The 15,239-nt window shown below is 38.8% G+C and overlaps 1 protein-coding gene across 7 annotated transcripts in view; it reads right to left on the bottom strand.

The window, feature by feature from the left end:
- Positions 1 to 15,239, bottom strand: part of RPGRIP1L (RPGRIP1 like) — a 108,717-nt gene that overhangs the window by 15,000 nt on the left and 78,478 nt on the right. For 5 of the 7 annotated variants that reach the window (XM_051847146.2, XM_008257302.4, XM_051847144.2 and 2 more), the window contains 2 exons: positions 11,706 to 11,892; positions 3,431 to 3,515 (listed from right to left, as the gene is read on the bottom strand). In XM_051847146.2, the coding sequence (XP_051703106.2) occupies positions 3,431 to 3,515; positions 11,706 to 11,892 (272 nt within the window). The remainder of the gene's footprint in view (positions 1 to 3,430; positions 3,516 to 11,705; positions 11,893 to 15,239) is intronic. The other 2 variants (XM_070063543.1, XM_002711567.5) reach the window with 1 other exon arrangement.

Consider the following 15,239-nt stretch of genomic DNA (forward strand, 5'->3'; position numbering starts at 1 on the left):
CATTTGGCTGAGGTCAAACTACACACACACATACACATAAGCGCATCTTACATCTTATCTTTAACCTTGCCAAAATACACTATTCCCATGCCTTGAAGAGGACCCACATGCAAAGGGTAGGTGCCAGATGCCCACATGCAGGGAAGAACCGGAAGTGCTACTCGAGCTGATCCTGCCTCTGCTTCCTGCCTGTCTCTCCTGAGCCTCCCCACTTCCTAGTGAGCCGCCAACCTTGCCAACCTTCCCTGCCCAGGCCTGGGACACACCTGCATACTCCCCTTCCCGCTTCTGCCTGCAGCAATCTTCCTGGGGCTCTTCAAGTGCTGTCATCCTTCATGACCCAGCTCCAATGTCGCCTCCTCCTCAGCTTGGCCTTCACTGTTATTTCCTAATTTAGCATTTAACTTGTTTAATTTTCTGTTACTAATTACTACAATATGCAATTGGTTTATTTATTTGTTATAGTCTGCCTTCCTCACTGGTAGAACTCTTTAATAGAAGACAGCTAAAGGGGTTGGTGCTGTGGCTCAGTGGGTTAAAGCCCTGGCCTGAAGTGTCAGTATCCCATATGGATGCCGGTTCTAGTCCCGGCTGCTCCACTTCCAATCCAGCTCTTTTGCCTGGGAAAGCAGGAGAAGATGGCCCAAATCATTGGGCCCCTGCATCCTCCTGGCTCCTGACTTTGGATCAGCTCAGCTTCGGCCATTGTAGCCATTTCAGGAGTGAACCAGCGGATAGGAGACCTCTCTCTCTCTCTCTCTCTCTCTCTGTCTCTGTCTCTCTGTCTCTTCCTCTCTCTGTAACTGTCTTTCCAATATATAAAAATAAATTCAAAAAAAAAAAAAAAAGAAGAAGATGACGACTGCTAAACAGGAAAGAAATGAAAACAAAAGGAAATAAATATGATTCAATAGAAATAATTTTTGAAGTCTCACTTCATTGTGTGGACTCCCTTTTGTTTTCATTTTATTTGAAAGATAAAGAGACAGAGCTTCCATTCACTGGTTCGATTTCCAAATGCCTGCAACATCTGGGGCGGGGCCAGGCTGAACCGAAGAACCTGGATCTCAGTAGGGGTCTCCTGTGGGTGGCAGGGACCCAAGAAGTTGATCTACCTTCTGCTGCTTCCTAGGGTGTGCTTCCGCAGGAAGTTGGAAGTGGAAGCAGAGCTAGGCCTTGAACCCAGGCACTCTGATATGGGATGTGGGCATCCCAACTAGCATTTTAAGCACTGAATGTAACACATACCCCTGTTAACTCCCTTTAAGAGTGACACTTGTATATTTGCAGAGAGAGCATGTAAATGTCCCAAACATGATTCATTATGAAACATGTAGACATGTCAGAGATTTTCTAAACTTCTCTGTCGCTGGCTTGGTAAGTCAGTGCCCATTTTCAATATGGCTGCTGTCTGAGAAAATGAATTCTCATAGACTAGGAGCTCCTTTAAGTGAGAGACCTCTGGGCGCTCCAAAGAGGGAAGAACACTCACTGGAATAACAGATGGCATTGGCTGTGGGGAAATGTAAATTACAGTCGCTTTTCTCTTAGGAAAATGCTGCTGCTGAGGAAGCCAGGTGGGCTGGGCCCCCTCTCCCTCTGTGGTCGGCATCAGAGCCTGCACCCACTTTGCACTTGCCACGCCTCTCTGGGCTTTTCTGAAAAGTGACAAACATGTGCCTCTAGGGAGCAGGTGGAGATTTTTAGAGAAACACCGAGGGGAGAGTAGTCAGTACAACTACCATGCATCTTCAACAATTTTTAAAATTATTAATATTTTTTAACCTCTCTAGTGCAAATAAGTGAGACTTCTGAGGAAAAGGTAGGTCTAAAATGAAAGCAGAATCTACCTTTTAATTTTATTGTTTATAAACACTTTTGAGGAAACATAATTGCTCTCTCCCAAAGGGGAGTGCTGCTATCCAGAAACAGAGAACACGGAGGCCGACAAATGGGGCTGAACAGACCACTAAGGCCCAGGCCAGGATGTGTGTAGGCGAACAGCTTACTGAGGGCAGGGAGGCACATCCCATTGCCGTCACAGTTTACCCTCCAGTGACCTGGGATAACGCCGGGACTGGGGGTTTCTGAGAGGCCCTTAAAAGAAGTTCAGAAAGTAATGTCAGCACAAGCTGAGGCATTTCCATCTGGGGAAAAGCAGAACCTCAAGCTACAAAGGGTTTTACCACACTTTCTTCAGAAGTAAAAACTGAGATCCAGAAAATGAGGCATGTATTTCAAGGAACTACTGAAAAAGTCACTATCAGATCCCAACAGCTAAGGATTCTGGTCTTCTTGAAACAGAACGTGACAGTTTGGAGGCTCTTGTGAAAAGCACAATGTCTTCAATTTATTTCCTGGTCTTTTAGAAAGGGAAGACCATGAGTCTCTTTCCAATATTGCGGGGGGGGGGGGGCACCATTTTAAAAACAAGCTGATGTATTTATTTTCATGTATTTGAAAGGCAGAGAGAGAGAGAGGGAGAGTGAGCGAGTGAGAGAGAGATCTTTCATCTGCTGGTTCATTCCCACATGCCTGCAACAGCTAGGGCTGGGCCAGGTGTGAAGCCAGGGAAACTCTATCTGGGTCTCCCATGTGGGCGGCAGGGGCCCAAATACTTGAGTCACTGCTGCCTCCTAGGACGTGCACAAGCAGGAAGCTGGATTGGATATAGAGAAACCAAGACTCAAACCAGGCCCTCTGACATGGGATGCAGGCATGCCAAACGGCAACCTGTTATGCCAGAGGCCTGCCCCAGTTTTTTTTTTTTAAAAAAATCCCTTGCAAAAAGAGTATATTGTCTTTACCGGACCAGAACTGCAAAGTGTCCTATTCACATTTGAAAAAAATTAAAAAATAATAAGACATGATGAATTATTAAATAGTTATAGTAAGATACACAGTAGTTTCAAAGGCTGATAAGCTACTACAAATAATATTACTACTTACTGTGTCAGCCACTATTCTGTGCATGCTGCACATATTATCTCATTTCATCCTCACCATGACCCCATATGTTCTACCATTATCGTTAGAACAGGGAGGCTAGTCATTTTGTCTGAGGTCAGAGAGCTAATAAGTGATGGAACGAGAACTTGTAATACCTAAGCCAGCTGACTCCAGAGTACATCCTCCTTTCAACCTGTTCTACTCTTCACACTGATACTAGAACGACTTTGTGCCATTTTCTATAAATCACCCCTCCACACAGAGATTTTCAGCGTTCACTGTACTCACAGCTACTCGTTATCATGGCCAGGCTATTACAGACCTAGGAGGAAAGAGACCTCATGTACTCATTCAAGGACAGAGTGAGTCAGAATCCAGGTGTTAGGACTGCTCACTCTGTGCCTTTTTCTTTTAAATCACCACATGCAACACAGATTGATTTTATATAAACCATTAGATAATGCAGACTGTTCTGATGTACCTTTTATTAGGCATCTCTTGTTTCTGGAGTATGGCTTTTAAGATGTCTCTTTTCTCTTGGTTGTTTTCTTTATCCACATAGATCACTACACAAAAAGAAAAAAAAAACACTGAAGGAAGTCACTCAGGAATAGACAACATTAGTACCATTCTGTATTTTTTATAAATACCTGTTTTTAAAGACACAAGTCATGCCACCTCACTTGGGAAAAGAAAACAGCTCCAGAGACCAGAATCAAATCTGAATAGTCATGTGATCTAATGTCATGTCACCGGCAGGTTTATGTGCACACTGTCAGGAAAGATACAAGCGACATCCAAGAGAGCCACATCACTGTCACCCCCTGTTAACGGCACTGGCAGTCATGACAGTAAAAGCCAGCGGTCTTTATTGCTTTGTATTTGAGGGATTTACTGCATTTTCTTTCACCCAAGAAGCAAGTGATAATGATAATGTATGGCAGAGTGCTTGTCCTTTCTGACAGCCTCAGTAATTTAATCCTTCTCTCCTGCCACAACATGCAATAAAAGAGGCATCTAGTGCATTGGGCTGAGGAAATCCACAAGCTGACGTCTGCTGGCAGAGGATAGGGGAGAGAAATGTGGAAAAAGGGAGAGGGGTTTCAGGGTGTGAAGCTTGTCTTTGGTGCATGTTTGCATACAGGAGTGCGACCAGACTTTGCGTAGCTGTGATAGGAGGTTAGGTAACTGGTCTCAGGTACCACCAGGAAGAAGATGGCCAACACCTGATAATGTGAGTATGCTTGTGCACTTCGGGAAAATGGCATCTTAGAGTATGAAAACTCTACTTTTCATTCTGTTATTATTTAAAAATTTTAATGTATCTATTTTCACTTTACCTCAAAGGGAGAAAGGGAGAGGAGAGAGGGGGAGAGAGGGAGATGGAGGGAGAGGGAGATGGAGAGGAAGAGGGAGAGAGAGAGAGAGAATGGAGAATGAATATCTCCCATCTACTGGTTCACTTCCCAAATGCCCCAATAGCTGGGGCTGGGCCAGGCCAAAGCCAGGAGGCCAGAAATCAATTTGGGTCTCTCACATGGGTGTCAAGAGTCTCAAATATCTGAGTCATCACCACGGCCTCCCAGGATGTGCATTAGCAGGAAGCTAGATCAGAAGTGGAGCTGGGACCAGGACTCAAACCAGGCATTCTGAAATGGGATGCAGGCATCCTAAGTAGCATCTTAATCATTGAACCAAGTTCTGACCGCCCCTGAAAATATTTTTGTATGGTCAGGCTCCTTGTGACCAGATCACAAGTAAGAGCTTGTACCTCATCAAAAGTGCATAAAAGGTGAAAAAATGACAATTATGTTTTAAAAAATATATGAGGGCCGGCGCCACGGCTCAATAGGCTAATCTTCCACCTGCAGCGCCGGCACACTGGGTTCTAGTACTGGTTGGGGCACCGGATTCTGTCCCGGTTGCCCCTCTTCCAGGCCAGCTCTCTGCTGTGGCCCGGGAGTGCAGTGGAGGATGGCCCAAGTGCTTGGGCCCTGCACCCCATGGGAGACCAGGAGAAGCAACTGGCTCCTGGCTTTGGATCAGCGCAATGTGCCGGCTGCAGTGCGCCAGCTGCGGCAGCCATTGTGGGGTGAACCAACGGCAAAGGAAGACCTTTCTCTCTCTCTCTCTCTCACTGTCCACTCTGCCTGTCAAAAATTAAAAAAAATATGACCACGGGCCGGCACTGTGGTGTAGACGGTAAAGCCTGCAGCCCTGGCATCCCATATGGGTGCCGGATCGAGTCCCTGCTGCTCCACTTCCCATCCAGCTCTCTGCTATGGCCTGGGAGAACAGAAGATGGCCCAAGTCCTTGGGTTCCTGCACCCACGGAGGAGACCCAGAAGAAGCTCCTAGCTCCTGGCTTCAGATCTGCACAGCTCCAACTGCTTTGGCCAATTGGGGAGTGAACCAGCGGATGCAAGACCTCGCTTTCTCTCTGCCTCTCTTTCTGTGTAACTCTGATTTCCAAATAAATATATATTTTAAAAAATATGACCAGTTTTTCAAGAATTTTTATTGAAAAGCAGACACACAGAGAGACAGGGATCATCTATCTGCTGGTTCACTCCCCAGATGCCATAACAGTATGGGTTGGGCCAAGCTGAAAGGCTGAGGCTGGGGCCTGGAAGTCCATCTTGGTCTCTCACGTGGGTGGCAGGGGTCCAAGAACTTGAGTCATCACTTGCTGTCTCCCAGGATACACCTTAACAGGAAGCTAGAACCTGAACTAGAGCTGGAATTCAAATCCAGGCACTCTGATATGGGATGTAGGTGTCCCACATGGCGTCTTAACTGCTGGTGCCAAATGCCCACTCCCCATGACAATTCAAAAGCCAGTTCTCCTCAGGCTCCACCAGGAACAAACACAGTTCATAGTGAAAATGTTTCCCTGGACAATTTCAGTTCAATCCCAAATTCATTTAATTGTTTGACTTAGTTGAGCAACTATTAACTGAGCACATGAAGTGGGAGATGTAAAGGCGATTATGTAAGGGTGAGGAGTTAATGAGAAATAAGAATCACTGAAGTCAAGTTAGTAACAGTCAAGTTGATAACCAATTCTGAATGGCCAAGGTCTGACAGCGACTCCTGGATTTTGTTCTTTGTGTGAGATCATATTAGTAAATATGATTTATTACATAGATTACTGAGACTTACAGAAATCAATAGAGATAAAGAGTTCAGAGCATTTTGTTTTACTTATCGATGCTAAAAGTCATGCTAATAGTTGTGTTCCACTAATGCTGGAAGGCAGTAACTCATTTTTTTTTAGAGGATCCTAGTATTGCAACCCAGATGGGAACTTTTCTCCTTAAGTAAGATTTTATGTTACCAATGCAAGATGTGGGATGCCATTTCTTTTTTAATTCCAGAGTTCTAAAGCTTTTAGGTGGTACTGGTTTATACTGTTTGAAAATACGGGTAATCTTAGTGATTAAAGACTAAATTTCCATTTTAATTTAGACTAGTTTTGATGAAATTCAATGGCTTAAAATTTTTTTATTATAAAATATTTGTAACACAAAATGTACCACTGCATCCACTGGTAAGCACTCAGCTCAGTGGCATCAGGTACATTCACACTGTCACTGCGTCACCACCATCCATTTCCAGAATTTTTTCATCAGCCCACTTGAAACTCTAGACGCATTAAATGATAATTCTCCATTCTTCACTCCTCCCAGCCCCTGTAACAGTTATTCTGCTTTCTGTCTCAATGGATTTGACTATTCAAGGTACCTCGTAAAGGAGAATTGTACAGAATTTGTCCTTTTTAGTCTAGCCTATTTCATTTAGCATTGATCAAGGTTTATCCACAGTATTTATCAAATTTCATCCCTTTTTAGGGCTGGATAATATTCCATTTACATATGAAGGTGCTTTAAAAAATTGGTGGAAAATGTACATTATGAAAAAAACTATGCATGGATTTCAAAGTTTCTTTCACACCAAAATAAACTTTCCTCTTATTTCCACTTTTCCGCAAACTTTTTGAAGCCCCTTCATATATACTCATTTTGTTTATCCATTCATCTTGTGATTTGCATTTGGGTTGTTCCCATCTTCTGGCTATTGTGAACAGTGCAGATGGGAGCCTGGGTTTAAAAGTATATTTCCTACATCTTGCTTTCAATTCTTTTTGGTATTTATTTACAAGTGGAATTGCTGGGTCATTCATAATTCTATGTTTGACTTTTAAAAATATCTATACCATTAAAATTCATTTAAAAAATGGTGTTGTGGAGCATTCTTTGTGCTTCTGCTTCATCCAGCTGGCCAGCACACTGCATTTCCTACTCTAACAAGATGAAAATAATGATAGCCACCAGTTATTGTGTGATGATTATGTACCAGGTACTATACTCAGTGCTTTGACTGCAGTCACATGGGTCAAGAACCACACTGACCCACATTTTACAGATGATTAAAAAGGCCCAGGGAAGATTAGTGAGTTCCCCAAGACAAGCTAGCTAGAAAGCAGCAGAGCTAGAATCTGAGTCCTGCAATATCTGCTGCCCTCCTAACTTCCATGCCATTGCTCTTCCTCCTTTCTGCCACTAAAGCTGCAGTCTTTTTGTCAGTACAAGGTTGGAGAGGGAGAGGGAGAGAGTGCCACAGCTATTGACGAGGGAAGCCATGTTATCTTCCTTTCACTCTTTCATAAAGAGATACTGCTTAGATATATTGAAAGAAATCTCATGACTCAAAACATTTAAAAATTCCTTTATATATATTAATAATTAAGAATCTTAGTAATGACTCTTAATATAAAAGTATATATATATATATATTTCTTTAAATATATATAAAAACTCCAGCTTATTACCAATGTGCTTAGTTCACCAGAGGGGTACCAAATTAGAATTACAGCTCTCTTGCTTGCACAAACAAGGCATTAATCAGGCATCTTAACATAGCCACTGGCTCTCAATCTCTAATGTGCACTGGGATCCCTCTGAGTGTTTGTTAAAAAATGTAGACTACTAAGCTGTGTCCCCAGACTTTCTGATTCAGTATGTCTGGGGTAAGGCCTGAATATGTGTAATTCTAGTACGTTCTTAGCTGGTGCAGGTAAGGGTAATGCACATTGAGAACACTTCCTTTTCCCAATTTTCAACTGGAATCAGGAACTAGTGAACCCTTTTGTTTTGAACACTGTGGGAAACAGTCACACTTTGCCACCTCTGAAGAGGTCACGATCCCATGAAAACCACGAGTTGGTGTTCTGAAGCTCTAGATGGTTGTTGTTGTTGTTGTTATTATTATTTTTAACAATTTCAAAACTTCATCATTTAGCAAGTGATTATGATTATTAAAAGTGTCAGAAGCTTCAAAAGTTAAGCTTTTTACCGTTCATTCACATTAGAAGTCACATTTGTTCAGGATTTGCTAGGAGTTGACACAACTTACTGAAAGCATACTTAAAGAGGATACAAATAAGTAGTCAAATACTTAAATTTCAGTTGCCTGCTGTTATAAACATAGTCCTCACTTCTGCAAGTTGGGAGAAATCCTTATATTATCTATTAAGGTCATACGGCAGAATTGAGAAATGCAGATGGCTTAATTATAAAGAGTTGATAACCTTGAATCTTAGATAACTTTTGTATTAAAGTGTTACCACTCCCATAATCCTTATCTTTGCCAAATTTCCCTTCCCATTAGTAACAAAAACTGATGTTCTACATCCTCTTCATCTCTGAATTAAACTTTAATTGTTCCAAAAGATAGACTGTTCAATCCTCAGGGACTAACGGCCAGATCTGTATAAGTCTCATAAAAACTTTGGACAATTTCATTAATCTTTTTCTTCCCCTTGTCAATTCCCTAGAAGGCTTTATCCAGTCCAGACAACATTCTTCAGATCTACCATTAATCTTATTTTTTTTTCCTGACTATTTTCTTGCTTTCTCAGCATTCTCAAGCAAAAATTTCAAGCCCAATAAAATGCAATATTTTGTTCTTGCTATCAACGTCTGGAAAGTGAATGCAACTTTAGTTTTTTCAGTGATAGTAGCCCTAGAAGATTTTTTTTTGACTGTAAGTGAAAATGGTATTAACACCTCTTAACAAAGATTGAATCTGATAATGAATACGCCTGGGGATCACTAGCCTACCCCCTCCTTTTATGTACCTATTTTAGACTAAAATCTTTGCTAGGTTTAGCTAATCTCTACCTATGTGGTGTTCAAACAGGAGACAATGTGTGCTAATTGTCCTCTAAATTTTCCATTTGAATTAAAAAGTCAGTTTGGAAAGAAAATTACTTGCATTAACATTTAATGAGATTTTGAAGACTCAAAGCTACATTATATTGACCTTCTAGGTCAAGTAACAAGTGAATGGTACCTAATTAGATGAGATAGTTACTTATTAACCAAAGATTTAGGGAAATCCTCCTACCACAGCAATGCAAATATAATACTTTAAAAAGAAACATTTTCATTATGTTGTACTTAAATGAAAAAATGACATAAAACCTTCAACAATGTTAATATTATTTCTCAAATTTACTGATGACCTAGAATTTCATTTTTTTTTCCAGAAATAACAGATGTAAATAGAGCCTTAGTTTGCTTCTAACCACAGAGTACATTCTTCTCTACTTCCCCCAGAGCAATCTCCTTAAAACTCTTTCCAATTAATGTTGAAATTCTCATAAGGTAGAACTAGAAGCTAAAGAAAAGTAAACACTTCTACTGAATTCACTTTCAATAGATTATTGGCTTTCTTGCTATTACCAAATGATTAAATCATTAGAAACATAAACAACTTTACAAATACCAATCAGATAGTAAGGTACTTTTGCAGTAAAGGTAAAAAAAACTGAAAACAATCAACCAAAAAAAAAAAAAAAACCCAACCCCAAAGAGACCTAAGTAACTAACCATGTGAGAATGTACAGAATTAAGGACATTTGAGCATTGTATCACAGATTGGGTCCAAAGAAGGATTTGCATTGCTCTTTAAACAAATGGAAACATTTGTTTTGCTACATGGCCAAGTTTCTCAATGTATAACCAATTTCTAAAAAACAATTTTGTGGCCAATCCAACATAACATTCTACTGCTGACTTCTGCAAAGAATACTCTTCCTTTTTTCCTTGGGATATCATCATTTAAATTAGTTGACTGAACAGTTCCTGCATTACTAATGATATTTTGATATGGCTTACTTTCCTGTCACTTTGCAATGAATCTCTAGGAAATCCGAGAGAATATTTTTGGAAATGTTTCTTTTACATCAAATGAATGAAAAGAAAAAGGAATCAGATTATTGCCCTGACTACACTACTTATTTCCCATATGATTTCTAAACCACCTGTTATTACCAAATTTGAGCTGGAAGAGATAGAAAGCATCTTGTTTTTTAGATAAGAGAATAAGGAAGCATGAAATTTAAACATCTTGCCTAAGTTTGCCTAGTTAGTAAGAACTGTGGACTAGACCAGATCTCTGAATTCTGGAGATTACTGTCTCACAGAATGAACACAATTCTAAAAACGTGAGTTGCAAAAGAAAAAAAAAAAAGCAAAAAGCCACATGTATTTATAACCCTGCGTTTACAATGGTATGATTTTACATGTTTACTGAAGTGCAATTTTTTTTTTTTTTTTGACAAGCAGAGTGGATAATGAGAGAGACAGAGAGAAAGGTCTTCCTTTTTCCGTTGGTTCACCCCCAATGGCCGCTGCAGCTGACGCACCGCGCCCATCCGAAGCCAGGAGCCAGGTGCTTCTCCTGGTCTCCCATGGAGTGCAGGGCCCAAGGACTTGGGCCATCCTCCACTGCACTCCCGGGCCACAGCAGAGAGCTGGAATGGAAGAGGAGCAACCAGGAACAGAATCTGGCGCCCCGACCGGGACTAGAACCCAGGGTGCCAGTGCCACAGGCGGAGGATTAGCCTATTGAGCTGCGGCGCCGGCCTGAAGTGCAATTTCTAAGACTGATGGGGAAAAAAATGGGTGTTTAACTTGCAAGGGGTGTCCTATTTTGCTAAAGATAATGCTGCAATTCTCCATACTTATGGTTCATTTTAATGTAGGGCTCCAGGAGAACTTACTGAGCAGCTTTAACTTAGGACCATGGCAGCTTGATATGATCATATTTATTGCTATGGGATTACTAATGATCTAATGGTACTAATTATTAATGATCACATTATATTCTTAAAAATTCCATAAAGTTGAGTGGCGTAAGAATTTATGGGGCTCTTACAGGGTCTGTATTGATCCCTGACACTTCTATGACAACTTAGATCAAGCCCTAACACAGAACACCTGCCTGCTGCTATGAATGGATGTGTGCACTCAATGACGAAAAAATACACTGTAAGAACTTAGGCTTCACCCCAAATCCTGAATATCTGAACACTGGTAGAGATATATACATGTATTATGAAAATATCAGGAAAGCAGACAAAACAATTAGGAAACTGAACAGTTTGAATCAGATGTACTTTCTCCCCTTTGAAGTATTATATTTTCCAGTTATAATTTGATTGTGGACCTAGATGCCATCATACTATTATAGGAGTTTTATATACTGTTATACAGTTTTTAGTGTTATTTCAGTTTTACTTTCTTAATCCTTAGGCTACAGGTTTGATTTTCATTAATCTATCTGACAAGATTTCCATGAGTTTATGTGAACTTAAGAAAATCAAACCTTCTCCTTCTGCCTTCAGATTTTTTCATAGATTTAAACAAAGGCCAACATAAAAGCCTATATTACAAGTGAATTATACATACCATTGCTATAGTTATAGTAGACCCACTGTCCACTCTTGGGTTTAGGAAGTGATACAGGTGTCTCTTCAGCAGGAAGACTGTAGAATCGGTACTCAACAAACAGCCGTTGGATAGTGTCATCCGTGGTTACTCGAGAATCATTAAGGCTTAGAGCTATGATCTCAATGCGGATTTTTTCTGTTGGCTGCTTAAAAAGCATAAAACAAAAACAATAACAAAGAAACAAAACAATCAAACAAAAAAACCTTTATTTTTTTTCCATCCTTGATTTTAAATAATACACAAAGGCCAATGAGTTTTTTTTTCTGGAATGCAATGTACACTACTGTATATTATACATGATACATTATTCACGACACACAGAGAGAGAATGAGATTCTAATGCCCCAGGGTTTGAAGTTAACAGTGTCATGGCAGTAGTCTCCTGATTTACATTTGAGGCTATAAATACCCCACTAGTGGTCGATCAGGAGCGAAGATTATGAGATCTTCATCTCTGATTGCTTTCAGAATGACAATATCAGCTGGCCTCGTTTCAAACTAAGTAACGAAGTACATGTTTATCACTGCTTTCATTTAATCTGCGTACCTGAGAAACTTTCAATTATTCAGAAATTGAAGCCTGTTGAACACTTCATAGCTATTATGCTAATATGTGATGCTATATGAATTATATTAAATAGAGAAGAAACTACAGTTCATTTGCTCATATATAATGTCATAATATATTTTGTTTAACAAGTAACTTTTCAGAGACAAAAATTTATATCTAACACATATTTTCTTGCAATTTAGTTTATATTTCACTTTTACAGAATAAACAAGTAAAATAATATTTATTTAATTTTTACTTCAATCCTTGTTTAATAGATTTTGGTGTCACAGATATTTTCCTTAGAGTTATAAATGGTTCCTTGACAAATGATTTCAATTAATAAGACTACTATTTAAGAATTAGATCATACCAAGATAATGCTACAGTTAAATTTTTAAAAAATTATAATTTGTCATTTATTGTCAAAATTATTCTTTATTAAACTCAACATGCTATTATAAATTATGTAACTTCAAATAATAATTAGAAAAACCTGATGAGAAAAAGAAAAAGAAAGCTTTTTAGAAATTATAAAATGAAAATCAATGTGCAAATTCACTACAGTGATCATGTAACATACTTCAAAGCACATAATATAATTAATCAAATTGAAAACCATAAGTATCCTATTGTAAAAATATACCCATGAAGAATAATTTCCACTGCTGTCAAACCCCCTCAATATTTGATGAAGTAATTTTACCCCCTTTTTTCAAAAGACATTTTCTTTTATTATGTATTCTAAGACACTTTAACTAAAAACCCAAATCTGAATATTTCAATAAGGTTATTTTATTATTCAGTAGATTCATGGAAATTTTACTAGGATGACAGAGAAAATTCCACACCATTCTGTCTCCACTAATACAGGTACAAGGCTGCAGCTGGCAATATTACTAGGATTAGCATAGTATGATGAAATATTTAAAGGAAAATTTTTTCTAAAACCTAATAAATCAAATGACTGCCAAATGTCATTAAAGTGATGGTCTTTGACTTGAATATGCTTTTCATATTCAAATTCGAAAAGAAAGAGATGAAAGCCTGGAAAGGTTACTCGGTTTCAACTAATAACCTCAAGCCCTCTCCGTTCACGTGCATAAAAAATGAAGTTGGCTCTATTGTCTAATCTCCCTTCAGAAAAGCCATTCCCTGCTTGCTGAAGACTACATGGTAAGGAAAATATTTTAAATGATATTGTTTTTCCCTTGAAATGTCTTGTGGTTGTGAAAATACCGCATATACGTATATTTTATAAGTCTGGGACAAATGTAGCACAGTGTATAATTCTTTTACACCACTTAGAATTTGATAAACTTAGGACTATTCTACAATAATATCTTCCACAACATTCATGCTTTTGCACAAAAGAATTAAGGGACTGCAGCTATAAAAAGGAAGATGAAGTACTTATATTTATTTTTACTTTGTGAAGTTAGGAATTTAAAATGGTTTGTCATAGGATCTAAAGCAGAGATAAGTAGACTTTTAAATAACAGGGAAATCAAAATTATTTAAATGGTTATTTTATTAAAAATATATAAACTATATGATCCTCATATGAAAACTTGCATTACTGCAGGAACCAAATGGCTCTCAAATAAAACTACATGCAACTTTTCAAAGTTTAAAATAAATTCTAGGTAAAAGTAGATACTTGGATCCTACTCCCTAGTCCCAAAACAACACAGCAGCAAAAAACCAAACCAAACCAAACCAAACCACCTAGAATCAAAACAGAAAAGAGCCCACTGTCTTATTCAAAGGAATAAAAGAATTTTAAAATTCATTCTATTATGTCTACTTTCTGGCCAACTTGTGTGTGTGTGTGTGTGTGTGTGTGGTATTCTCCCTCCTGTCCCACATTATTTCTATCATATGTCCTGTTTAATTCTCTGGGCAATGATACTGACATAAGTTATCAGTTACCATTATGTTTGATGCTATATGATTCAACTTAAATCTAAAAAAGGAATGTTTCTCATAGTATATATCTAGGGAAGTAAGCTCTGAATAAAGAATTTCCAAATATTATAAATGTTGGCTAGTGGTGGTAGACAATTTATTTTTCAACACTGTAACAATTCTGGTTGTACTCAAGTCCCTGTGAAACAGAAGTTCAACTATATCATGTATGCACAATACACAACTCCGACTCAACATGTCAGAAATGAAGCCATTGTCTCTCCTCTCCTCTGCTCTTCTCTCTGGATCTCCTCATTCTGATATTTCTTTCCTCAGCTGATGATATCACCATCTGTCTAATTATCTACACCCAGGAGATTGAAGCCACTCTTTTATTATATATTCTAAGACACTTCCTATATCCTACAGATCACCCAGTTCCTGTTCATTTTGCTTCCAACTATCTCAATGATTCACTGGATTGTTAAAAACATATATTTCAGACACTGTGTCAGCTATTGGGGACATAAAGAAAAAATAAGATGCATTTCTTCTTTTTTCTTTTTAAGTCTCAAGAGAAACTTCTTTAGGTTCTCATGTGGTAACCAATACAAGTTTCCTAGTTATTATAAAGAAGAAACTTGACAGAATAAAGAGGGGAAAACAAGAAAGAATTAACATAAAAGATAACTTGTTAACAGAACTGGAAGCAGACTGATGAACGGTTTGAGACCATAAACTGTGATGGTAGGGACTATTACAAGGTATCTTCGAAAGGGTCATGGAAAATGTGCAGCTGCAAAAACTACGCATGGACTTCAAATAAATTTATCTTGTAATTCCATTTTCTGTATCATTTGTACAGATACTGGACATTTACTGTATCATTGGTGTGGTATAAAGTGTACACCCAGTGAGTGAGTGGACCTGTTCTCATGACTGAGAGGAGTGAGGCACTCATACCTCTAATTCAGTGGTGGGAAACCTTTTTTTTCTGCTGAAGGCCATTTGGATATTTACAACACAATTTACAT

Source organism: Oryctolagus cuniculus, chromosome 18, assembly GCF_964237555.1.
Source record: "Oryctolagus cuniculus chromosome 18, mOryCun1.1, whole genome shotgun sequence".
Taxonomy (NCBI): Eukaryota; Metazoa; Chordata; class Mammalia; order Lagomorpha; family Leporidae; genus Oryctolagus; species Oryctolagus cuniculus.